This window comes from Oryzias latipes, chromosome 6 (genome assembly GCF_002234675.1).
Source record: "Oryzias latipes chromosome 6, ASM223467v1".
Lineage (NCBI taxonomy): Eukaryota > Metazoa > Chordata > Actinopteri > Beloniformes > Adrianichthyidae > Oryzias > Oryzias latipes.
Window position 1 is genome coordinate 14,076,931 of NC_019864.2, and position 27,698 is coordinate 14,104,628.

At 37.2% G+C, this 27,698-nt stretch overlaps 1 protein-coding gene across 1 annotated transcript; it reads right to left on the reverse strand.

The window, feature by feature from the left end:
* Positions 1 to 4: 4 nt before the first annotated feature.
* LOC101156322 (solute carrier organic anion transporter family member 1C1) lies at positions 5 to 27,121 on the reverse strand. The gene is made up of 15 exons (XM_004069930.4): positions 23,106 to 27,121; positions 17,815 to 17,958; positions 12,949 to 13,090; positions 11,201 to 11,333; positions 10,882 to 11,006; positions 8,896 to 9,042; positions 8,545 to 8,643; positions 6,417 to 6,665; positions 4,624 to 4,788; positions 4,138 to 4,333; positions 2,567 to 2,732; positions 2,190 to 2,374; positions 2,025 to 2,089; positions 1,702 to 1,819; positions 5 to 726 (listed from the first exon to the last, which is right to left on the reverse strand). The coding sequence occupies exons 2-15, from the start codon at positions 17,899 to 17,901 to the stop codon at positions 501 to 503; spliced, it is 2,103 nt and encodes a 700-aa protein (XP_004069978.2). The 5' UTR covers positions 17,902 to 17,958; positions 23,106 to 27,121; the 3' UTR covers positions 5 to 500.
* Positions 27,122 to 27,698: the final 577 nt, after the last annotated feature.

The following is a 27,698-nucleotide window of genomic DNA, read 5'->3' on the forward strand; positions in this document are numbered from 1 at the left end:
AAATGTGCATTAATGTGGTTTCATATCTCTGTTTCGCATTACTGAAGCGACAAAACACAACACTGTAATACTCAAGGCACAACAGTTCACATTAGAATTCCTACAAAAGTGGGGGGTTTTCAGCTAAAAAAAGTGTAATTAACAAGAAGTTATGACTTCGTGTCTAAAGGACAAAGGCCCTTGATCTACTCTAAATGTCATTGTCATGCATCTGTGTTATAACAGGGTCAGAAAAGCCAATCCACAAGCACAAAACTGACATAATGGTAGCTATTGAACTATTACCAGCATGGATCAATAATCCAGTATTAAAAAACTGCATACTTTCCTGTTTTTGTAACAAAAGTCTTCAATTTGTTCAAAACACACAAAAACTTACAATTTGTAGATGTCGTGTGTACTCCGTTCATGTACAAATACAACCTTTGTGCTATAAAAACTGTCAGGTGTGGCCACGCTCCATAGTATGAGGTGCCATGGGAGTTGGGTCAGACGAGGGCTCACAAGTCAGTTTCTCGATCCACATCGCAGTCTAAGCCCAACATGAACGGTTCACCGTGCACACAGCTGTTCTCCTCTTTCCTCAGCAGCTCCATCTCAGCACTCCCATTGGTCAGAGCCTTCTTCTCCTCCCTGCTGAGGTGCTTCTTGAGCAAAGCAAAGCCCCAAATGCAAAATATAAAAGAAAGAGTTCTCAAGCCCAGTGTGAGGCCCAAATACACTACCCTGTGGGGAAAAAAAACAAAAACAGAATTGCTTTGTAAATACCAATAGTTCATCAAGGGTAAACATTTTTATTTAACCCAAATTATCATTTACTCAACTTCCTTAGCTTCCAAATATGCTTTAACATAAATAATGAACATTTTAAATTACTAGAACTTTTACATTTTTTAAGACATTTGCAGCCTGCTTTAAAAAAATCGCCTGTCATAAATATTGACTTCATTCAGCTTGAAGTTCCTCTAAAGTTATACACACAGAACACAGGCGGCCTTTTTTTATCCACTACATCACACTGTACTTTTAAGAGCGGAAGAGATTGTCTTTGGGAGTGACGAGGACTGAAACCATCAGACTTGTTCAAATGGGTTTTTACGCCGGATGCCCTTCCTGAAATGGGGAGACCCAGATAGGCAGCTGGATTTTTGTCTCATTGCCAGCATACATAAAGTACATTAAGCATTTCCGAGTTTTCCTTTATATAAATCATTGTGCTTCAGGAGCAAAAAATGCAGTTGAAAAAGAGATTATTTGTGATGTAGAAAATATGCTGGGGGCAACAAGCTCCCTGCTCTACTCTACTTCCCAACGAGAAGGGGAAGGGGGTGGGGCTGCTCCGCACCAATGTTCCCGTATACATCTTAAAGGCAAATTTCTGATAAACTCCTACCGCTCTGCAGAAACTATGTCCTAGAATCAACACAGGTTTTTTGATTTTGGCTAAAAACTGCATATTCATAATCAAAAAACAACCGGGAAAGCTTTGAAAATAGATCAGAAGATGAACGAAGTGTGACTTTAAGTTAAATAATACTGGAGGAACTTAAATGTAACACAGTGTTTCACAATCCTAACACTTTTGTCATCAAACATCACCACCTTGCATTTTTGTACCTAAGGGTTTAAAAGACGGCTTATCCAGGAGAAAAAAAATGTTGCAAAGCCTATTTGATGTTTCTAAAAGACTCAATCAATTACCTGTAAGCTGATGTATCATATATTCTACAAGCGCCTTTTCCTCCACACATTTTGTATCCCCACTGGAGGCAGGTCGTATCGATGATAGCCCCAAAGTATATGGGAGCTGGTATTCCAGCTGTCGGGCAACAACAGCAACAGTGCAAGAGCAAAATACAGCTTATTCATAGTTTGCAGTTCATGACAATCTTTAAGTGATGACTTTTTTTTTAATAACTTCAAACGTTAAATCTCTCCGCAGAGCTTTTTGAATGTCTGCTTATATTGTGCCTGCCATTCACAGTAAGGAGACTGGAATGAAGAAGACCAAAGTTAGTTCTTACCCAGAGTACGAGTGGCCAACGTGTGGATTCCAAGAGCGAGGGATTTCAACTCAGGTTTAATGCACCTGGGAAAAGAGAAACCAATTTTACCCCATTATGAATCACAGCTGGGGCATTTTCTATTCTAGCTATTTCCTTCAGTATTCACTGGAATTATTGACTGACCTGACGAGCAGCATAAAACCAGGTGTTCCTCCGAGAGAAATGACGAAGGAACTGAGGACGGATAAAGCCATGAAATATGGAAAGACTTTGTCGCAGCTCTCTCTGTGTGGACACTTGCCCAGAATGGCCGTTAAGTTGCCCGACTTGATGTAAGACACTCCTACACACCTGCAATTGTCAAACGTCTAAGAGGGAGGGGAGGGGGGGGGGGTAAAATAGTGGCAAACATTTTTGCAGGATTACATCTAGAAACCTGCTCCATGTATGTCAGATGATGTTTGAAGCATGAAAGTATTGCATGACTGGAATTATGACTAAAATTCATGGCAATACTTCACAATAAGTGAGTCAGATGAAGGCAAAGGGAAAAGTCTTACGATGTTTATTCCAGAGCCAGAGGCTGAAGTGCATCCAGCCAAACAAGGGGATACATAGGTGATCCCATTCTCTCCACACACTGGATCCCAACCTTTGCTTGAGCAAAAGCAACCGGAGTTACAGTCTGAAAAGAGGGACTGTTCCTGGTGGGATAAACCTTGAACTCTGAAGGTGACAATGTAAAATAAAAAAATAAAAAAATACACTTACTGAAAGTTCATACTTCTGAAAAAGAGCAACAATTTAAGAAAAACTGCTTATAGTTTATAGAACAAAAGTAATGATAAGGACAACACCATTCAAAAGAAAGGTAAGCAATATCTTAGATGTAAGATTGATTAACCTAAAATCTAGCAAACCTTGCATTCATTTTTTAAATTCTCATGGATACTTTAAATCAATGGCAGCCAGAAAATTACATCATTTTTTAAACTGTTCTAGATTCTTTTATTGTCATTTTTCACGGTAACAGCAAAAGGGCTAATTTTCAATCCCAAATATGAAGATTTGTTCATTAAATAAAAAAAACTACAGACCAGTTCAATTGTTTTGGGTAACAATAAATCTACCCACAGAAGTAAAGAAAAGGGGATAAAACTATAGTTATGGTTATTTCTATTGTTTCGGTTGTGTCACATTCGTTGGCCTCTTGTGCAGTTCACAGGAATTGGGGGAGAGAGGGGTCAATTAAATGAAAAATCTGTATGACATATCACCGTCTCACCTACTTCCCCGTTACTTTACCCTTGGGTGTTGTATAAGTGTTCCCTACAACCTGTGGCTTGCAGCATGCCTGTAAAAAATGTGCATGAACTGTTTTTTTAATCTACAGACTAACCGAGCGGTCTATAATCTTGCTATTTTGCCACCTACAGCCCTGTAAAACTTTGCACGATGTAAGCCTGCAGACAGCCAGTAATGACGTAAGGGCAGCTGTGACCAGGACCGTAAACTACTGTCCCAGTGAATAACTATTGCTCCTCCGTGGAAACCTTTAAACAACAGAACAAATGACTGTGACAGACGTTCTCGACTTTCGATCTGAATCTCCCTTTGCCGTGCCAAATTCCAAAGTAAGGACAAAAAAGGAGTCTGTCTAGGAAGATCTGAGCATTTAGCTGTTACCTAACAATCAAGAGATCACAATCCAGTTTGAGCTATTTCAAAGTAAATGTAAAGAATAAATAAAAGGCAAGATCAATAAAACGTCCCTCAATATAGTTATGTAAATGTAAATTATTATTATTTTATTTAAATAAGGTTGTAGAACTTTTTGTGATCTTGGGCTGGCTTACATTTAAGGTTCCGGTATACATCTGGATGTAGAAAAGCTATCTAGAGGTCACTTGGTAAACTGCACCAAGTGATCATTAGCTTCAATCTAATGGTCTTTTCAGTTGGGCACAAGGGGCAGCAGATGGAACCAGCGCATTTTAGCATGAAGTAGAAACACCGGCAAAACAAAAAAATGTCTTAAACAAGTTACAATCAAATTCAATAATTATTTTCTTTAGTGTAAACACTTTTTTTTAGAAATCAAGGTAGTTAAAGCATTTATTTTCTTACATACCCCGTATATGAAACTGTGAGGCCAGCTACCTTTGAGTTCTCACATCCCATAGCTAAAAAAAGAAGTGACAGAAAGAAACCAAGCAAGGATGTCCCAAAGGCAAATTTAGCTGCTCCCATGACACCCATCTTGAACCTTTTCATGACCACCCCGCCAGAGAACATCCCAACAGCTACAGCTGGGATGTTCACCATGCCTACAAGAACCAGAGAAACCATATTTATGTATTTTTGCTTTAAAAAAAGGTATCATCTAGTCATTAATAAAAAAACTTTTTCTAAGTCGTGAATTCAATGAAAGTTTCTTTGCGGTTTCTAATCTATTTAACATTGATCACAAAATGTGCCTGACTATCATTAAAAATGGATGCTTATTGTCATTAAACAAACCTATGTTGCATTTTGGAACAGCTGCATTTTCTTTTAGGACAGGGTAAAAAAGTATTCCAAATATTGATTAAAAAAAAACTCCCAAAAGTCTACTCACCCATGAAAAAATTGGCTTTTGATGCTGACTGACCATAATGCTGCTCAATGTATTTAGGTTTGTAGGTGACCATACCAATGAGAGAGTTGAACTGAAGGATTGTGACACAAAGGTAGATGGTGTAGACAGGATTTCCAAACAGAGTCTTCAGTGTCGGAACAAATTCTGTGAAGGAATGTTTTAGAATATTACTAGAGCAAATTCATCTATATATGCTTTTATACCATTATTAGAGTGAAGAAATATTGGATAAAGCATAAAAAAGTGGGGTTTTTGTGTGTAATTTTGGGCTGTAACCTGTTTAGTATACCATTCAGATGTATATTTACTTAAGGGATAAAACACAGCAGCATGTGCAGAATGGGGTTTGATATTGTATTGAAATAAATCTCTACAATCAAAAGACAAGATTGCAGTTAAATGCTGCTGATTATGTAAATGATGTTTAGCATTAAAACTGTCTGGAAAAAAATGACAAACAACATACTAGGTGTTCTAGTGGTTCGTATCTTGGTTCCATACCTGAATGTTTTTTCTTCAATTTGTTTTTAATTTTAAATTTTGTTTTCTTTTAGAGCAGGGGTCCCCAAATCCAGGCCTCGAGGGCCGGTGTCCTGCCTTTTTTTCTTAGAATCCCTGCCTTATCTGCTGCTGATTACCTGGATCAGGTGTGTTTGGTCAATAGGGAGCTTCGATGGAAGCTTTGTTGGAAAACATGTAGGACACCGGCCCTCGAGGCCTGGATTTGTTTTAGAGTTTGTCACATACACACCTAATTTTCATCTGTAATGACCACTTTACTGATTATCTGTCTGATAGTATAGAACGCCATGTTAAGCACTCTTTGTTCAGGTTAAGTTTTATGATCTTTGGACTAGAGCTGTGACGGTGTGGGATTTTTTATCACGACGGTGATGAACCAGCAGGGGGCACGGTGTCGCAGTTAACAGCCCCCCCCCAAACACAAAATCCCCCGGCGGCCGCATCGCAAATTAATACAATTACAACGCAGTATTCTTCCTTAACAAATAACAGTAACAACTACCTGTCTAACTAATGAACTAACTACATCGGTGTTGTAGAATGACTAATATATTAATTAGAACGCATTATATTTGTCGTATTTCCACGCAAGACGGAAACTTCTGTTGTAGAATGAGGATGTGTATGTGCTGCTAAAACTGCTCGTGTGTGTGAGAAAAGGGACCGCATGCAGCGCAAGAGGGAGTGAGAGGCGCGGTGCAGGGAAAGAAGGAGAACAGTAATAAAAGGTTTCCCCCAGAAGCCCTTGAAGTCTGAACACAGGACTAGCAGAAAATGTAAATTATCAGCAAAGATGAATGTGTTTAATGTGTTGATTATAGTTCCAATCAAGCACCATATAAAGAACTTTAAAAAAAAAAAAAAAAAAACGTAAAAAAAAATATAAAATAAAAGTGCGCTGATGCGCAGATGCTGTTATCGTCACACCCTTTCTTGGACTCAATTTTAGGTTGCATTTTTTGGTTTTATTTCTATTTTTTTCAGGCTTAAGTCCTCCTATGTAGAGTTAAAAAAATATTTTTTATGCTTTGGTTTTATTTGACCAATTATTTTATTATTTTTAGTTTTCAATGAACCTGCTCCCATCTCCTCTGCAGAATGTGTTTTTAGCATAAAAAAATGCAAGATAAAGTCATTACTTCACAGAAGACTGGATTCAATAGACACAACTGACAATTATCGGCATTATAACAAGTACAAGTAAAAAGATAACATTTAATTTTTACGAAAAGGGTAAAAAATGAGCATACCACTGGCCATCAGATATAAATTTGCTGGCTCCTCTTGTCTGATCTTGTGGGTCATAATTGGAGAATCTTTGATGAACCTGGTTTGATCTGGAGAGCAGCTCCTGTCATGTTTGTCCACAGGTATAGGCAGGGATTTTGGCAGGAACCAGAAAGGGACAGCTGACATGAGGGTGATCACACCAGCGATAAGGTAGCCCAGCCACCATGCCCCTACCCAGCGTGCATCACTGGAGGTAATTGTGACCATATCTGTTGTTGTTTACAAAAAGACAGCATTCCCTTATCAATCACAAATATCATTCATTCATCTTCTAAACCAGTTTTTGTCTCTTTCGGGGTCACAGGGCTGCCGGAGCCTCTCCCGACCACTCATGGGCAAAGGCAGGGGACATCCTGGACAGATTTGTTAAAAGTACTTGCTAAAAAGTGTATACTTTCTATTGTAGAAAGAGCACATCTGCATCTGTTCAAGGTGGCTGTTTGGATACATTTAAAGTAACTCTATTCACGTTTTTCTCTATTGTAAATCGTTCCCAGTGGTTTTTTAATGATGTTGGCAAACAAAGTGTACTATCCTATCCATTTAGAGTGCAACAAGACACTTCACTGAATTAAAAAAAAAAATCTGGAAACACTGAGAATGTTCTAAAACATGTGACAACAACACACCAGAAGCGGTGTTTCCATTACACATATATGCAAAACTTTATGGAAATTCTAGAAATGCCCCAAAATTGTGGTGTTTCCGTTTGGTTGATGTTTTTATTTTTTTTATCACAAATCCAATTTGCACAATTTCATAGGCAATGGAACAACAGCTACTGGTGACTGGACCAAGGTTATTATAGTTAACGAAAACGAACGAAAAAACTAAAACTAGAACTGAAAAAACATTTTCGTTAACTGAAATAAAAATAAAAACGAGAGTTTTAAAAAAAACGAAAACTAACTAAAACTGTTTGTTGTGTGTATAAAACGAACTGAAACTAAATAATATTAACCCCAAAAAATACTTCGTTTTCGTCTTTGTTAATACATAAGTCTTTTGGGTTGAAATAAAATCTATTTACTTCACGCTGCTAGTTTTACTGTGTATTTGACCCCTACGGCATCACGTTGTCTGTGATGTCACACGATGTCTGTCAGACACTGCCGGCTAGCGTGGTCATAGAGATTTACATGAGCGTGATGGCTGCATTAAAAGTTGGGAGAAAGCGGGAGAGTCCTATTTGGGACTTTTTTGAATATAACAGCGTAGAAAACTAAAGTAAGTGCCTTGTAGTCGAAGCAGGAGACAAAATTTGTGGAACGCTCCTCAAGGGAAAAAACCCTACGAAAAGTACATTTAAAAAGCGCACACAAAAACGCAAATCAACACTACCTACAAGCTAGCCTGTCGCCCGCCCTCCCCCGAAAAAGAAGCAAGAGCAGGTAACGTAATGCTGTTATCGGCTGTTGTATTTTAATTTAAGGATGGTTGTACTTGTGTCCTCTGAATAATAAGTGTTTCAAAATGTATCTTTGATTGATTTTTTATCATACAATACTTATTCTGGTGATTTTGAATCATGCACCTGACAAATATCCTAATTTACAAAAAAAAAATGAAAAAACTAAAACTAACACTAAAACTAATAAAAACTAAACTAAAACAAAGCAATTTCAAAAAATAAAAACTAGTAAAGCTGTCTCTAAAAACTAATTAAAACTAAATAAATTTAAAAACAAAAATTCAAAACGAAATAAAAACTAAAACTAATAAAAAATCCGAAACTATTATAACCTTGGACTGGACTTCTAAATTTTGTGCAAGAAACTGACGGGTACGAACCTAAAATTTAATACAGTCCTTTCTAGAAAATCCAGTTTCTTCACATACTCAGACCATGGTTTGTCGTGGTGAGTGAAAGGGGTTATATTATGTGCCAGTAAATTAATCACATAAATCTTACTGGTGCCCACCTTATTTTTATCAAGACATAATATTAAAGCTACACATTGCACTGTGCATTCCAAATACCAGTTATAAGTTTATTGACTTTTGTATTTCTGAAGTTGTGTGCGGAGACAAATGTCCTAAACACATTGAGAAATGAAGATGGCTCCTCGGTTGGGGTAGTTAACTCACCCATATCCACGTAGCCGATGTCAACATAGATTTTAGCACACAGTGACCCCAGCAAGTACCCAAAAACAGGACCAATAATTGCTATGGTTTGCACACAACCTGAAACACAGAACAAAAAAAGACCCCATCATGGAACAACATTGCCATTTACTATTAATTCACCAATCGTGGTTGCATCAGTTTTGTCCCAAGTGCCTTTTTTTAACATTATTCAATCATTTATACTGTGATCAGTTACGGGACATGCCTTGCTCTGGTCTGGGGAACTTAAAAAGCACGGCAAAAATGTTATTATTGTTTACAACCTTCAACCCCAAAAGAAAACAATAAATATTATGAAAAGTTAGTTACCAATATAGAGAGCGGCATTCTCAGACTGGGCATAATCATCAATGTAAGAGATCCCCAAGGGCTGTACAGGTGTCTCTCCAATGCCTCGCAGGATGTTTCCCAGTAAAACGTATATCCACATTGAAACACTTGACTCTTGTTCACAGCCTGCAGTTTATGGTTAGACAAGAATAAAGAAACTTTGACATGAAATCAGAAATATTTTTCTATATTTTCCCATTAAGTCCTCTTCATATGTATTTAATGATTTAATAAGTGCAAAGAAGGCCAAAGAAAGTCACACAGAAATGGCACTTGCTATACCTGACCCTGCTATAGGAGCAAATCACAAGCTAGGTATCATGAGTATGTTTTTACACAGTTCATTAATTAATAATGAATTAGTAATTAATAATTATTTGACTTAAGTCATATAAATAGATGGATTGCAAAGACAATACACCTGGGTTTGTACTTTATTGCAAGTATACAAAAAAAAAAAAAGAATTTGTAGATTCAATCAGTCCTAAAGTGTTGAACGACCTTTACACAACCACCAACAAGAGAATGTTTTGTATCACTTATGTAGACATCATTGGAACGAAGATCGACGGTAAATTAAGAGCTTTGCTTTCTGGCTCAGCTCTCTTCACCACAACAGACCGGTACAGCGATCGCAAAACTACAGACGCTGCTACGATCTGCCTGTCACTCTCACGCTCCGATCTTCCCTCACTCGTGAACAAAACCCCTAGATATTTAAACTCCTCCACCTGGGGCAGGAGCACTCCACCCACCGAGAGATGGCAAACTACCTTTCTCAATCTGCCGATGAAGCCAACAAGACAACATCATCTGCAAAGAGCAGAGAGTAAAGCCTGTGGTCCCCAAACCAGATCCCCTCCGGCGCCTGGCTGCACCTAGAAATTCTGTCCATAGAAACTATGAATAGAACTGATGATAAAGGGCAGCTTTGCCAGAGTCCAACATGCACCGGGGAACAGGTCTGACTTACTGCCGGCTATGTATACCAAGCTCTTGCTCCGGTCATACAGAGACCGGACAGCCCTCAGTAAGTCGCCCCGGACCCGATACTCCCAATAAAGTACAAGTTTCCGCTCACTTAAATGCCACAGGTAATGCTACTTGTTACCACCTCTTTTAAATACAGTGAATCAAAGGTTTTTTTGTCTAGACAGAATTTAAAGAATCTGATGAATGTCTATCTCTTGACGGCTGGGCTACAGTCATAGTGTCTGTCTGGTCATACATTAAATACTGCAAGACAGTTGTAGCTTATGTTGCTTCACTGAGTCCATTACTTTAAACGTTATTTTGCCATGCATCTGTGAAGTGCAGTGTCATCAGTCAACATGATCTACCAACGTAAGAAATATGAACACCTCCATACAACTAAGAAGGTCCAAAATTGAAGAGTCAAAAAGCTCTGTCTAGTCATGGTGTGGTCACTGAACATTTTATGGTTTCCATGGTTGCTGTTAACCATGGTTCTTTTGGACTTTTTGGGTTATGAGACTTAACGGTAAATCAATTATAATTATCATAAATTACATCAGAAGTTGCCACGTATGTTTCATTGGGATAGATTATTGTCAACATCTTTGAGTTGTTCTAAGATACTAGTGCGTTCGAATGTTTCTGCTGCTAGAAACTTATGATCTATTTACACAAACATTTCTGTTAATTAATCAAAGTTCCTTTCGGGCAACAAACGTCATCATCTAGACTCTGATCCAAACACTTCAGTACTTGGAAAACAGTAACACTTAATCTACAAAATATTTTTTGCAGAATTAATGACAAATTATTATACTTACTAAAAATCTGTTGGAATGATATAGTATACAGTATTGTAAATGACAAATCAAAGGAAAAACATTAAGTGAAACAAGAAAAAGGCAATTTATCTTAATCAAGTGAATATAAGAATAAAAAAAATGATATATGTCATAAAAGCATAAGCAAAGGCCACTCTTTTTAGCGTACCCCTAGTAGGCAGTAAGGAGGGTTCTTCATACTTCCAAGAGGATTCTGCTGAGGTTCTCACTGGACATGGAGTCAAGGTATTTGTTGAATTCACTGGCGATCTAATGGTTGTTTCGATCGTATAGCTGCATATAAAACACCAATGTGACTGTTAAACAAGGGAAGGGAGAAAGCACCAGGTTGTGTTAGATATTTAACATATACAGCAGCAATCAGTGATTACACTTCTCAAGGTCACTACATTCCAGTACACTAACACAAGTGTGATGAAAGAAATATGTGGATGGCGTGAACTGACACATTTTGGCAGCAGACTTACCGGCCTGTAATGAAATGAGGCATGGCGATTAAGAATGTGCCTAAAGACATCAGAATACAGCCGACTGCTATGATCTTGGGCCGGTGAAGTTTTGCCCCAAAATAACTTACAAAAGCAATTACCAGCAAATTACCTGCAGCATTGAGAAAGATACACGAAAAAGAGTAAGAGCCCATTAAACATGCTGTGAAGAATATGATCATTTTAAACTTTTATACACTGTAAGAGAACAAAAGGAGCAGGTCAGTTATCTGGTACACTAGGGTAAACACTAATACACATTTATTTTACCTGAAATGCAAGTAAACACACTTTTTCTTTCCTATGTCTAAATCTTTTAGCTCTTTAAAAACCTACAAGTTTGGACTTATTATATACTCTAACTGTAAACATTTTTTTTTCTAGTAAACATGAAACAGATGGCCATGCAAAGCTTAAGTGTATGTATGCTGACAGTATAAGGACATGCTGAAGATAAATTCTTGGCTCACCTGTAGCACTGTGTGGCTATTTTGGCCTATATACATTTGGGCAAATTGAGAAAACTATGTTTTTGTGAATGTATAGATGAAGAAATTAAAGATATGAAAAAACAATTATTCTAAATCATATTAATTTCCTGTAATGTTTATAATTTGATTTGCTTGTCAGTTTTTGTTTGTGTACAAGCAAGAGCAAAGGTTTAGCAATGACCACATCAACGGGTATTAGCACCACGTGCACTGTAAAGATTTAGTAATGTTTGGGACAGATTTTGCAAGAAATGCAAGTAGTTGGGTAACGTGTTGGCAATATAAATTATCCAAAATACGTAACCTCAGAGATGCTCTGTCTGCTAAGATGGTCTCCCTGGAAAATGTAAGTATAAGTATAGCCTCCAATCCACACTTTTCTATTTGACCAAGATTTATCATTTTGTTCTCCATGCCTCTGTTTGGTGCAGTGCGATTCATGTACTGTCCCTCTTTCCCACTCCCCAGGAGATTCCAGTTGGCTTATCCGTGCTCCTGTACCTGCCTGTGTACCTCGTCTCTGGCTCGCCTCTACTACTGCTTCTACATCTGGCTGTGGGTCCTGTCTCCGGCTCGTCTCACGCCCTCAGCCGTCCCCCAACTTCAACTGGATGAAGATCATTTGCTGGACTTTAAATATGTAGTTGTCTGTCCTGGGGGAGGATCCCTCCTTCATGTGGGCACCCCTGAGGTTTCTTCGTTTTTTCCAGATTCCGTCTTTTTTAAAGAGTTTTTCCTTACCGCGAAGAAGGGTCTAAGGGCAGGGATGTCCAGTTTAGTTTAGTCTGTTTATTTAAAGTTTTAGTATTGAAATCTATGCATTTATGATCTTTTTTGATTGTATGTTTACCTTACAAGACTTACGAAGCCCACTAAGACGACTGTTGTCGTGAATTTGGGCTATAGAAATAAAATGGAATTGAATTGAATTGAATTAAAGCTTCTATTAATATAATTCTTATTATTATGGGAATATTCATAATCTTTGGGTGTCAGGATTTCTGCTTTTCTCCCCTTTATCCTTTTTTCAAACTCACTATATAACTTTCAGGGTCATTTTGTTGCTGGAGCCTATCCCAGCAGCTGTCGGGCAAAGGTCGGGTAAGCCTTGGATGGGTGGATATAAAGACCCTTGTTAATATCCACATTTTTATTTGATCTATGTGAAGACTCCTACCATTTAAACCTATATCATATTTGCCAGTAAACACATAAACATGAAAGTAAAAAACTCACCGATTTCAAAGCTGCCATCTAAGACACCAATCAGAGAGCTGGGGATGTCAAATCTCCTCTCTAGTTGTGTTATTGTGCTTTTCATGTAGCTGCCACATAAAGCTTTGGCAAAGTAAGCGAAGGACAAAGCTGCAAGAAACATCTACAAAAACAAAAAGAAGGAAGAACAGGTCAGTGTGAATCAAAACGCTGAAATACACTTATTGTCAATTAAAATTTTCTTTTTGCTTGTTTTACAAATGATCCTTACTTTCTATGCAGTTAAATATATGTGGGTTTCTGGGTCAAATGTAGTAATAGTGCATGTGCTAATAGAAGTGCCATTGTAATTGTGTCAAACTGTGAGAGGTTTCTTTCTTTTTGCTATTTGCAAATGCACAGTGATGACCTACATGAACCTAAAGGTAAATTTAGGAACCCAAAGTATAAAAAAGGATAGGCACAAAAATAGCAGTCTGACCTGACTGCATCACTGTTAATGGGTAACATTTTCGATGCTCAATAGAATAAAAAAAATACCGTCAATTTGAGACACCATCACATTTAAAGATTTAGGAAAATTATATTCATCAGCTGATCTTATGATTAAAAAAAACAGGTCAAACAGAGAAAAAAAATGAATCCCCAAACGTTTTGTTGGTTATAATAATTAGAAAAAAGGAAACGAGTCAGAGAAGATAATAATAATACAGCCAAAAAAGACCTGAATGATTATTCAGACTGTGACAAACATAACATTGCAAAGAATTATTTTATAACATATCTCAATGCATTTCCTGCAAATGTGTAAAGCTACCAAATTGTTAAAATCTTAGTGATGTTTTTGAAAGATTTTGTGATGTGTATCCAACATTCAAAATATTAGAATATTTCAGTCAGACAACTCTTGCAGTAAGAAATATTTATTTGACATTTTCCACATTCTTTAAGTTGGCATTCACATATTTTCGTTTGGCATAAGGCTCCGTTCAATTCCATGAGAAATTTCCATAACACTTTCGGGTAACAAAACCCCCCCTTTACGGAGCCCACAGGTGGAAGCCGGGGAGGAGGGTGGGGCGAAGAATAAGCGCTGAAGGTAAGAAAGAGAATGAACGACTGCGCACCTGGGCTTAAATAGGACGCTGAGCAGGTGAGTTAATTGATTGAACCGCCCTAGGGTATTTACCTGTAAAACACTGCAGCGAGTATCTGCCCGAAATACGATAAATCGTCATTTAAGTTTTCTAAAACAACGTGATTAAAACGACAAGTCAAAAAAGCAATAAACAGGACCAAAATCAGAAATGCAGGAATGTTGGGTGTTTCTTATGTTCACACCCTCACTGACTTAAAAAATCATAATACAATTTTAAAAGGAATATTTTTCGGCCTGCCTTCCTTACTCCTATCCAACACAAGCAATAAGACAAAACTGTAGGAACTTCTATCCTTGTTATGGATCTTTTCATCACAAAAATCAAATCATGAGGTTTTTTCCAATTTAGCACAAAACAAAGAAACAAAACACAACATTCACAGTCATTTTTCTTTCTGAAAAACTACTTCCTGACATAAATATCCTTTGTGACCAAGAAATTACACAGATATTTTTCACAACCAAATGCACACCTACAGAGCTTTGTGAGAAATACAAGAAGTTGTGGATTCCTTGTTAGTGGAAAAGAAAAGATCTACAAATGTCATTGGTCGCCTGTAGATTGCTCTGTTTTTCCCAATCTAATGTATTTTGACAGCAGGACTTTGAACATCCTCTGAAATTAATGTGTCAAATCATAACATGGTCTCTTTAGAGGGTGGGGGATGATGGATAGATGACGCATCATGAAGCATTTCTACATATTGCTAAACAGTATTGATACTGTGTACTCATGACATGATGCATCTTTTTATTTGGTATTGTGTCATATCGACATGGAGGAGGTGGATTTTTTCAACTAAGAAATTTCTGTTGAACAAATGGGACATTTAACTTGCAGAAAATAATATGAATAGTAAACTAAGAGCCACTCTGAAATTATTTGAAATCAGATAGATCAAGTGGGAACTCTAAGATGAACAGGATGAAGCAACAAGGACATTAAAACAAATATTTTATTTTCCAAAATGGTCCCACTCGGCAGAAACCTTTATATTGCCCATTATTGTTGATTAGTCCAGTGTTTTTCAACCTTTATTGAGCCACGGCACACTTTAACCATGACAAAAATCCCGCGGCACACCAGCATCCCCCCCCCCAAAAAAAGCAGAAATTCATGGTCTGTATTGATCGACAGCCCCCCCCCCCCCCCTGCCACAATCTCATGTGGATTTTTGTGATAATTGTGGCAGAAAAAGCAGGAAGTTGCAGCTGTTTTTTCTAAGAGATGAAATAAAAGTTAAATTAGAAAATTTAGAAACTGTTTCTTTGTTGTGGTTTCAAGACGTATCACAAGGTCGACTCATTATGCGCTGTCCCTTTAAGCCAATGCATCATGGGAGATGTAGTGTGAAAACGGCCGAAAAAGGGCAGATAGACTAGTGTCCCTGAGCTTCATTGTTTTGTTCACTTGTTCCACGGTCTGACAGCGGACTCTGTAGAAAGCTACACCGCTAAAGACGAGCTTTAGCTGGTATTTTTGTAGGAACTGAGCGACTTTATCAGCAGAATTGAGAACAAGGAAGTGAAGACTTTAACCACTTCTGATTGGTCAGACTGATGACATGTGATTAAGCCTTCAAGAATGATCGGCGGAGACAGTTAAAGGGGCGGGACTTTTCCGCAAACTGCTATAGCTGCAGGTAAACCGCACTACCGTCATTCTTATCAAAATGTCTTTAATAGAATTAAATAAACACAAAGAAAAAGTAATTTTAAGATCTTTTATATTCCTAATTACTCAGTGTTTTATCAGGGCCTGTTTGGATGAACAAAGAGCTGATCTCCTGGAGATGGAAAATGTTGTTAGAGCAGTTAATGATTAATGAGGGCAATTTCCCACGGCGCACTTGACCATCTCCCACGGCACACTAGTGTGCTGCGGCACACTGGTTGAAAAACACTGGATTAGTCTGATAACAAACCGCGAAAGATCCGAGAGTCTTTAGGCAGAATACAACTACAGCTCATACGCACATAACTTAGGCATAAAAACACACATGTAAAGCATTTCATTCTGTCCCGCATATTATTTGTGAAAAGGTGAGCTGACAGCTGTGCTCAGGTGAGTGTTTAGGTCATGTTCTACTCTGGTGGTTGAGGAAATGTAGAAAGAGGGAGAGTGCCCTTTTATCTCCACACCAAGACCTCTGCAGCATCAGCAGCAGTCATAAAAACTATAAGATGAGCTGCAATGAAAAGTTGACAACCCACAATGTGTCCGTGTCATAGACATGATCTGTTCGGTTAATGTGCTCCTCACTGTTTTGTTCTTCCAACTTACTTTAACACTAACATTACAGAGCAAAACGTTGGATGTAGTTCTATTTGTGCGTCAATCCCAACGACAATATCAGGCACAAAGCAGTGAAGTCCGTGAGTGACCTGCTGGATGCTCACGTTGTGGGTGTGATCAACTTTGCTATAATATTTTCTGAATTTGCTTTAATATTTTTTAATTTGCTATAATTTTTTTCAAAATTTGCCATAATGTTTTCAGAATTAACCCCCCCCCCCCAGAAAGAGTAATGCTATGAGGGATTTCTGTGGAGTTTGTTTTACCAATAATGAGTACTTGTGATGTTTTTTAGATTATTTCGGATGAGTTACTGAGAAGCTGCTATCGTTTGTCTGAGGTGTTTTGGTGTACTCTGCAGCAAACTCGCTGTAACTCATTTTCTGCATAACCTAGGACACCTCCTGGTCAGTAGAACTACATCCAATGTTTTGTACTGCAATGTTAGTGAATAATGTAAGTTAGAAGAAAAAAAACAGACTGGTGATATCGTGACGACTACATAGTCAAAACAGTTAATGAAATGGACACTGTGGATTGTCAACTTTTTAAAATTTTCATGAGCAGATGAGGTTAAAGCCCAGCCTGTTTGTAGTTCTTTGCTTTTGTAGCTCTCAGAACGAAAATCACAAAAAAAGATTTGAACGAAGATCACCTGTTTTCTTTTTGGTTTTCTTAATAAACGAAAAAAATGAATTGAATACAATACACTTCCATAGTTTGATTCTCACGCACACTTGTTTTTTTTAATGACATACTAAACTCCAGGGGTGTCCTAGCTAATTATAGACATTTACAAAATTTCCCACAGTTGTTTTTTGTGGGGAAGATATTGTCAGGCTGTCTCTTTAAAAGTATAATCAGCTTTCACAGCAAAAAATTATGCCAACCGCTGATTGATTAGCAAGTAGCTACTGAGCCCAATTACCTCAGTCGAAAAACTAAAAGTGAAGGGTAAAAGTTCAAGAAGTATGGAATTCCTTGCTGTTTTGAGTAAGCAGTTTTTTGATTTGTTTTCAGTTTCAAAAATCTGCAAAAACACCTATAATACTAAACCACAACTGTAAGGAAACATTTTTTTTTTGCCACTGATTATTTTTTAATGTCCAAGTGTGTGGTGTGTGCTGCAGGGCTAAAAACTATGCTCACATCTGCTAAAGCAGATTTCATTTTACAATAATAAAATGGAATTCTCAGTATATCAATTACATCACAATATCAAAATGTGTTGTGTTGTGAGTTAATGTGTTGTGTTGTGAGTTATTGTGTTGTGTGGTAAGTAAATTTTTTGTGACCCTTCTGGGCCACCGTATTTTTAGACTTTTGTAGTTGTGTTTAATCTTTCAGAAAACTCATGTGTGTGTTTATCTTCTACAGCACGGCTAACACACCTTAGGTACGTTCAACTAAAATGTAATTAGAAGCACAGTACCTTCAGATTGGGGTTCATCATAGGTGAATAAGCAGGTTTGTGGTCCAGAGTCCATCCTGTTGTGGGTGTTCGGTCTGTTTTTGTCATGGTAACCTCCTAGTTTTTGCTTCCTTAGCAATGTTGGTTTCAATGCCTTTTCCACACCTGACAGAAAGAAAAGATATATGTATTTATAAATATAGCATCCTTTCTTAACCCTTGTGCTATCCTAGGCATTTTAACATTAAGAATTGGGTCATCCAGACCCACTAGACCAGGGGTCACCCAGACCGACTAGACTAGACAGTGCTCTGAATCTTTTTTCTTCAATGATTCTTGATCTTTACTGGTTTCCATGGATTACATGAAATCTCCACCTTTATTCAACTTTGTCATGGTAGGAAGAACACATCAATGGTCATCTTGACCCCATAGGATGGCTCACGGGTTAAAAAAAAATCTAGTGATGTGAAACAGATATTGAATTTTTTAGGCCGTATGCACCTAAGAACACAAAGATTTAGGTTGTCTACATTACCAGTTAAAATAAATAAATAAACAATGTTGCACTAAAAATTAGTGCCAACAATTCTAAGATTTTAAGGCCTCCCACTAAACATGCGACGTCATATGGATGTGCAGATTCAGTCTAAATTGAGTCTGTCCCTCGGAAGCCAGTTCTGGACATGTATACAACAGGCATATTTGTCCACTATTTGACTTCTAATAATAACCTCAATCCAACGTCAATTTTAGTTCAACATTTGAACATTTAATAGACATTTTGATGAGACATTATAGTAACGTCTAGAACCGGAGCAGGATTCGAATTTTTTGTTTATTTTACATTTTAATGAACTGTTTGTTTTATCTTTTTACAATGTGTTGATTTACTTATTTGAAAATGCACTTTGAGGGAAGGGCTCAGAAATACATTTATTTGTTTGTTTGATTAGGCTCAGATAAGTATTTCTATTTCCACTTCATACAAGTCATGGATCTCAGTCATTTATGCTTCACTTACAAGTCAACAGCACTCTGCTTGTCTGAACCACGGTTGAACCCAAACAGAAAACCCAACTCTGATTGGCTGAGACAGCGCATACATTTGGTGCATGTGTATTTCAGTTTTTGTAAGCAAATATGGTTTCGTGGTTCCGGTTGGTTGGAAGAAAACATTTACTACAAAGCTGGAGGTACTTTTTGTCATCTTAATCATAGGTTCATTTCGGTTTTATAAGATTGCTGCTCTACTTAAACCTGCTCTGGCTTTATTATATTCCCATCAGATAATACTATAGTGCCAAAAATCGTTTACGTCAGTCAACCTGATGTGCTAAGATGGCATAAAAGAGCATGCGAGGAAGCTAAGCTAAATTTGCTAAAATTAATGCAAAGACCACACAACTAACTTTATAACTAAAGCCCCTAATACAGGGGTCTCAAGCATAAAGTGGAAAGAGATAAGCACCTGAGCACCAAAAGCACAATCGGAGAAAAGGAGGAGGACACGGAACTGCTCTATATTAAATGTGAAGAAACCCTGTGTTGCTTTGTTCGTTTTTTTAGTGCTTTAATTCTTGTTGTGTATTTTAAACAATAAATGACTGAAAATTAAAATGTACTGTTGTTTTATCTTATCTCTACAAATGAAACTATATGAAAATGAATAGGAAGATAAGGCAGCTTCTGAAATGACACACTCAGAACAATATAATATATTGTTTAAAATAAGTCCAAATTCATTTGGACTACAATAGGCTACAGTATCCTGATCTTTTATCAAGTACCAGAGAGTGTAACATGACAGATAAGTTCAAATAACTCAACAACTTGTAACAAATAAAATACAAACCGATACACTCACTTTTTCAGTTCATTATGTCAAAGAACAATACGTATACCTCCGCCAAGCTCGTACGGTAGTGGTAACGCGCCAATAACTCATCAAGGGGTGTTGCGCCATAGTTTACTAAAGTTGTACCGAAACATTTCTGAGCACTGTATACATAAACCAGGTTGGAGGTCAGCAAGTACAACCAAAGTCCATACAAATGGCGCACCAAATCATAAAGCACACTGTCAATTTTTGAAAAACACAAAGTCTTCTTTTTAATCCAAAAAACACGGTACTTGCTTGTGGCCCCAAAATGATTGAAAAATGGGCAAATGTGTGCGGGCCACCTATGTTCCCCGCAGGAAATTTTAAGATTGTGGCGAGCCCCTGAGGTGAAAATGTTCATACAATATTTTTCTACGTGCATGCTGCAGGTGAAAGGTTGTAGTGACCACTTAAGCAACATGTATGGGTCAGATTCCTGCTCCTCACTTATGGCTAGAGGGTGATTTAAGGACACAGTACCATAGCATTACCCGTAGATCACAAGTGAGTGTAATCAACATTAGCCTTGCAAATACTTTTACAATCCACTTACTAGGGGAGTAACGATACACGTAGTTGAATCAAACCGTTTCGGTACGACAGTTTCGGTTCGGTTCACTTCTGTACCGTTTCGGTACGTTTTTTCTTTTTTCCCCCGCATATGCATTGTAACGACAAAGCTGCTTTTTCAGTAGTAGGGGGGAAACGAGAGCCGAGCTGCTATTTGACTTACAGTTTTTCTCAGTCGCTTTAGTACAATTCTCAGATCAGAATTGAAGTTTGCAAATACGTGTGTGCATTTCTCAAAACAATTTGTACAAACAGCAAAAAACTATGGATTTCTTGCAAAAGCCTGTAACTTGCTCAAAATCTTTAGTTCATCTCTGAAAACTAAGTCTTTATGTCATTGAACATGTCAGTGCCATCAGAATGTCACGTCCTTCTGTCATTGTCTACGAACAAGACAGTCAAATGACTTAGTCATGTTGTCAATATAACTGTGTACTTTAGAGGGAGGTTCTGATGTAAACTATGGCTAAAGTTTTGATGACAATTATTGTAAAATGCAAGTTACACCTTTTCTATTTGATTGCAAGAGACTGGACAAGATTCACATTTACACTTTTATTGTTCATATTGTAATTTGTTGACAGACCATGTCATACCAACATAGAAAAAACCCACTCCAAACAGTAACACAAAGGGAAAAAAAGATAGGACAATATTCTGTACAACAGTACAGGCAGTGCAGTAGGAATTGGTGTGGTCTTCCTACACCTCTTGTCGTTCCTGTATGTTAGGCCACAAATTCTCATCCACATCACAGCGAATATCCTCTCTTGCAATGCAGCGAAATATGTTTGTCACATTATGACAACTTGGTCAACCATTTTGCCGTTAATGACTTATACGATGAACTAATGACTAGGTGTTTTGAGGAGTAAGACTATTGCACAGTGAACTCTATAATACATTTTGATCAACTTGACATAAACAATTGATAATGTAGCAAAGAGCAGAGAATTGTACATAATCATTTGCATGGATGTACCAAAGCAATTGCAACTTGTTCAAAGAAGTGAGAAACTGCTTATATGATGTGCACAAGTGACATCATGATGTGAAGATTGAACAAATAGTTTTGGGAATTTCATTCTGATCTGAGAATTGTACTAAAGCGACTGAGAAAAAATGTAATTGTCATCAAAACTTTAGCCATAGTTTACATCAGAACCTCCCTCTAAAGTACAGTTATATTGACAACATGACTAAGTCATTTGACTGTCTTGTTCGTAGACAATGACAGAAGGACGTGACATTCTGATGGCACTGACATGTTCAATGACATAAAGACTTAGTTTTCAGAGATGAACTAAAGATTTTGAGCAAGTTACAGGCTTTTGCAAGAAATCCATAGTGTTTTGCTGTTTGTACAAATTGCTTTGAGAAATGCACACACGTATTTGCAAACTTCAATTCTGATCTGAGAATTGTACTAAAGCGACTGAGAAAAACTGTAAATTTGCGCCGAGGCGAAAGTAATGAGTTTCCTCCGAGACGCTTTTAGGTGACGGACAGTAAGCATGTCAATATATTTTTTTTTATTTTATTAAGCATATCACCTACATAGGTCAGTTGTAATTAATGTTATGTTAAACCAATAATTACATTTTGTAAGTAAGTTTTTTCTGCCTCAGATTTTTGTACCGAAAAAATAGTGAGGATGGATGGAGAGAGAGAGAGAAAGAGAGAGAGAGAGATAGATAGATAGATAGATAGATAGATAGATAGATAGATAGATAGATAGATAGATAGATAGATAGATAGATAGATAGATAGATAGATAGATAGATAGATAGATAGATAGATAGATAGATAGATAGATAGATAGATAGATAGATAGAAAGAAACTTTATTAATCTCCCAAGGGAGAAATTTAAACTTTATTAAGCTCCCAAGGGAGAAATTAAGGTGTCTGGCAGCAAAACACACACAATAAATTACAATAAAATTATTGTTAATAAAATTGCAGTTCATATCAGGCAGATTTGTTAACAGCAGTACCGAACCGAAATGTACCAAACCGAGCCCTATGAAATTCTGACTAGAACCGAATTGAGATTTTAGCATATCCCACTTACCGTAGACAATAATCGCACGTTCCGTTCCATTTAAGGTAATCTCACGATTTTCAAAAGAACTGCAAAACATACCTGCGTTCATTTTACTGAACAAAACCACCTGCCAGGATGTGACATCCTTGGTGTGATAGAGTACAGAAAGTGAAGTGCATGGCTACAAGGTGGTTTGATGGTAGACAAATAAAGTTAGCTTAGAATTCAAACTTTCGAATGTTATACGAGTAAAAAAAGAATAATTTAGAGATATATAGTAACCCAGGAGTTGTTATTAAATCATTGGTCGATCATGCTTTGAACTAACATTCTTCTACTGATACACAAGAGCACATCCACATGCTTCCACCATTTTTTATTATTATGTGCAAGGCAGCCACCTAAAGGGTCATTGTGAAGTAGTTTTGAGTATTATAATTAATATTACGCGATAGTAATGTGTGTTTTTTTTTTATCTCCCTGAGGTTTCAGAGTGTTACTTGAGATAAAAGTAATACAGTGAATTGGTAGGCTAACTTTAAAAATTATCTGAAATTTCCACAGTGCAAAGATTTAATTTAAAGACAGAATCTAATGAACGCCAAATTGTGTATTATAACTACTACTCCGCCATAAAATAATGTCAACGACTCATGCTCTTGAAAGAATAAACATCCAGAAAGGTATCTTACATCACTTAAAAACCGCGTCAAATGTCTTAATTGGGTAATAGTGAATTAATTTTACAAAATTATCCCCAAATATATACACGCGAAATTGGCGTCAAATATACCACAAACACAACAAACACTTACCGAACTTAAGCAACGTTCAAATCTTTCTCTCGAATAGAAGCGTCTGCACATTTACACCGAATGAAATCCCGTTTTCAGTCGAAAAAAAAACAGCCATAAAAAACGAAATGCTCTTCATAAATGTCCTGTAGGCTGCTCGTCTGCACTGACAGAGGCGACAGACCGGATACCGTTCACCTTGCAGGAACAAGCGCACCTAATGTTTTACAGTATATGGAAAATGGCGAAACCCCGACTCTGTGGGAAGTCATTGGTGTCGGTCAGTCGCTGCAACATTCAGCAACTTAATTTAAAACACTTTGAGAACCTGTAGCATGGGTGACGTAGATTGTATGGCAAGCCATTTTGATCGTTTTACACACTGTAAAACACCTGTAAAATTCATTGGGAAAGCCTAGTATAATGACCACAATGCAGTCAACCGTTATCCACAAGATCACTTCTGTACTGTTTTCATTATACATCTTATAAATAACAAAGAAATAGATCCTATTTTCCTATGACCCCAGTACACCCAAGGATATGGAGTGCTTGTTTGTCAAGAGGGAATTTTAATCCTGTGTTAAGACTCTTAAAGAACCGTACAATCTTAGGAATGCTGCACATTACAGAGCCTTTTCATGTGCATTTTTAAATCTCAGATGGTAGAAGTTTAGCCTTTTCTCTTAATACATTTATTAAATGTTGTGTAAAAATAAATAAATAACTAAACTAAATGAAAGGTAAAGAAACTACACTTGGATCACCTTGAATGGCTAAATGTCTAAATCAGGGTCTGCAACTTATGGCTCCAGAGTCACATGTGGCTCTTTTACATTTTACCTCTCCCTTGTGGCTCATATATATTGTGCATTTACAATGTTTTTTAATCAAAGCATTCTGAAGTGTCTGCATGACATGTGATTATATAAAATGTTTTCTTGAGATTTTTTATTATTTTTCTCTTATTTTGGTTTTGGTCTCTCTTTTTTTTTTTTTTTAAATGGAATCACATTTTTTGGAAAAGCAGGACTTACTTGATCATACATGCAACCTTTCACATACACTGCAGTGTTGATCTGAATAAATCTATCATCCCGTCATGCCTTCATGAATGTAACACATAATGCCTTCAACCAAAAGTGATGCATCGACAACACAGGATACGACAGGGATTGTAATTTTGTAATTCATTGTATTCACATTACAACATCCACATGTTTCAGTTTGTGACAAAGTCTAATGATCTTCAAATATATTCACTGTATGATACATAATACCAATATAGGCACTTCCAGTAAGTCTGGCAATATTGAAGCTACAGTATAGTGTCTAAATTACAAAATGTTAAAAATAAATAAGGTATATCTAAAAGAGTTTTGTAGTTTTAAAATGTCTTTACTGTACAGCATATATGTTTATTGTACAAAACTGGAGCATTAACCTGCAAGGAAATTTATTATTTCACAAATACTGTGTATTTGGACATATTCTTCCTTTAGTACGTGTGGTAAGTGCAAGGTACTAGTGAGAAGAAAGCAATTCATTATTTAATCATGTGTTGACTATAAAAATACTCATCTCCTTTTGTTTACATAGTTGTAAAGCTTGTTTGGTGTCCATGGTTACATTTTTTAACACAAATGAACAAGTGACAAGAAAAATAACAAATTAAATCATTAAAAAAAACACTGATTTAATGCATCAGTTTTGAGTATGAGTTTTGATTAAAAAAGGAATCAACACTTTTACACTCTAAAGAAAACGTGTGATTGTTATTAGGATGGACGGAATCCAAATGCATTAAATATGAGTGACGTTTTGTGCTGAACCACTCTTACCAGCAAGGCTAAGCAGTATGCAGATCAAAAAGGAAGCACTAGGAGAAAAACGCAACAGGACCTTCAAAGAATAATAATTCTGTCGAGCACGTGTGAGGAATTAAGGAACCACTCACTCCATCTCTTTGCCCTTCTACTGTCAATCCTCTTTACTTTTTCGAAAAGTAGAATTTTTCCTTGTCATGACATTATATAGAACAGATTGGTTAGAGAAAAATATTAAAACACATGAAGACAAACTTTATAAACATTCCGAAAGCAGGAGAGAGATTGAAAGAAAAACAGTTCTGGGAGTTTGGATGGATTTCTGAAGATGGATCATCCTTGGAGTGAATGTGTCGCGCCTTACTGAGTAGCCTAGATAACATTTGTACTATCAGGTTTTTCAAAAGCCACATAAAATGGGTCCATTGTGCAAGAACAGATGGTTACAGCTTGTTTAGCACAAAATGAATCAACACAGAGAGGAGCCTTCGCAGGGTAAACACGGCACAAAAGGAAAGGAAGGCAAACACGGAATGATTCAGTGGCTCCGAACAATTCCAATCTGATCTTGTGTTTGGATTAAACGTGTGTACAAAGCCAGACTAATCAGTGGGTCACCTAATTAACGAGACTCTGTTAGGGTTCCTCCTCATCTAATGCACACCTTTGCTGAATCAGCACACCAGTAAAGAGGCCCTTGTGAACATTGTGTTCCCATTATGCGATTAGAGAAATGGTTAATTTTTCAGTCTTTAATAGTGAAGCAATTTTCTCTCCATGCACAGCCTCACATCTGTACAGTTTTCCTTAAAAACGTAACTAAAAGTACTAAAAGAGGGATAAGTTTAGTCTATTAGGGATGGACATGGGGATTTGGCAAAAATAGGCAGAAACCGATCAAATGGAAAGCAATTCCAAATTTTTCACATAAAAATAGATTAATTAGATTATATACAAAGGAAGCACATGCCAATGGGACTCATAGGAATCTTTGAAAAACAAAAAATCAACATTTTGAAGATCTGAAAACTGAGCTCCACCACTCTATGTCTCACAGTGGTTTGGTCTTGTACCTACTGCCTGAAAATCGCCAACATTGTTCACCCCATGGCTGTCTATACAGAAAAGTGATTATTTCCTTTAAAGTTTGTTCATGTGTACTGGAAGCTGTTACAAGTACAAGTATCGTGAAAAAGTTCAGAGAGAGTTATGAAATGGTTGACACAGGGGTATTCACATACAAAACAGTTGTATTAATGGTTGGATCGGAGAAAAAAACTCGGGAGTTGTAACTTTCATGTTCATAGAAAATGTGCGCAAATCTAAGGAGTCACTTTCCTGTGACGCTGTCTAATTTATCTCTAATTTATTAGTCATACCAGATCTTAACACTTGTGGTTTTCCTGAGGGTTTAAGGTAAAAAAAAATGCAGATGGATGATGGGATCACGCAGGAGTGTAATGCAATATCCTGAGTCTACTAATACAATATGCATAAAAGATGGACAATGTTAAAGAGCCTGAGAGGAGAAATCGGCAACACATTTCTTTAAGGTAATTTTGTATTTCTTATTGATGTTTTTATCAAATTTACTATGCAATTTGTTTATTTATGGGTGGCCATGATGCAGATGGGTGGTCGGCCTCTGATTAGAAGATTGGAGGTTCGGTTCCTGCCTTACCCGCCGATGTGACGAAGTGTCTTTGGGCAAGATTCTGAACCCCACGTTGCTCCTGGTGGTTATAGGTTGGTGCCAATGCCAGCAGAGCCGCCATCAGTGTGTGAATGTGTGTGTGCATGAGTGAATGTGACTGTAAAGCACTTTGGGCCTTCTAAGAAGGTATTAAAGCGCTGTATAAGTATATGCCATTTACCATTTAATTTCAAACTTGAAAACTGTCAACTTCTCTTATAAAACCATGAACTAAACCAGTGTTTTTCAACCTTTTTTGAGCCACGGCACACTTTAACCTTGACAAAAATCCCGCGGCACATGAGGATCCAAAAAAAAAAAAAAAAGGAGAAACTCCGTCTGAATTGATCTACAGCCCCTTCGCAATCTCACATGGATTTTTGTGATAATTGTGGTAGAAAAAGCTCGAAGTTGGAGTTGTTTTTTCCAAAAGATGTAATAAAAGTTAAGTTAAAAGATTTAAAAACTGTTACGTGTGTTCGTTGTGGTTTCAAGACGTTTAACAAGGAGGACTCATTGTGTGCTGAGACGCTGTCACTTTAACCCAATGCCTCATGGGAGATGTAGTGCAAACAGCTGCTGAACGCAGAAAGACTAGCGTCTCTAAGCTTCATTGTTTTTTTCACTTTTTCCACAGTCTGATACCGGATTCTGTGGAAAGCTACACCGCTTAAGACAAGCTTTAGCTGGTATTTTTGTTGGAAAGAGCGACTTTATGAGCAGAATCGGAACAAGGAAGTGAAGACTTTAACCACTTCTGATTGGTCAGACTGATGACTTGTGATTGAGCCTCCAAGAATGATTGGTGGAGACAGTTAAAGGGGCGGGACTTTTTAGAAAACAGTTATAGCTGCAGCTAAATCGCGGTACTGTCATTCTCAATAAAATGTCTTTAATAGAATCAAATAAACAGAAAGAAAAAAGTATTTTACGATATTTCATATTCCTAACTACTCAATGTTTTATCAGGGCCTGTTGGGATGAACAAAGAGCTGATATCCTGGAGATGGTAAATTTTTTTAGATCAGCAAAAATGGGTAATTTCTCACGGCACACCTGACCATCTCCCATGGCACACTAGTGTGCCGCGGCACA

Excerpts from the sequence above, each read along its gene's own strand:
- LOC101156322 (XM_004069930.4), bottom strand. The coding sequence starts at position 17,901 with ATGACAAAAACAGACCGAACACCCACAACAGGATGGACTCTGGACCAC. Across the intron at positions 9,043-10,881 it reads CTCCTTACTGCCTACTAGGG|GCTGTGAACAAGAGTCAAGT; the intron begins GTACGCTAAAAA and ends CATAAACTGCAG. Across the intron at positions 1,820-2,024 it reads GTTGGCCACTCGTACTCTGG|CTGGAATACCAGCTCCCATA; the intron begins GTAAGAACTAAC and ends GTTGCCCGACAG.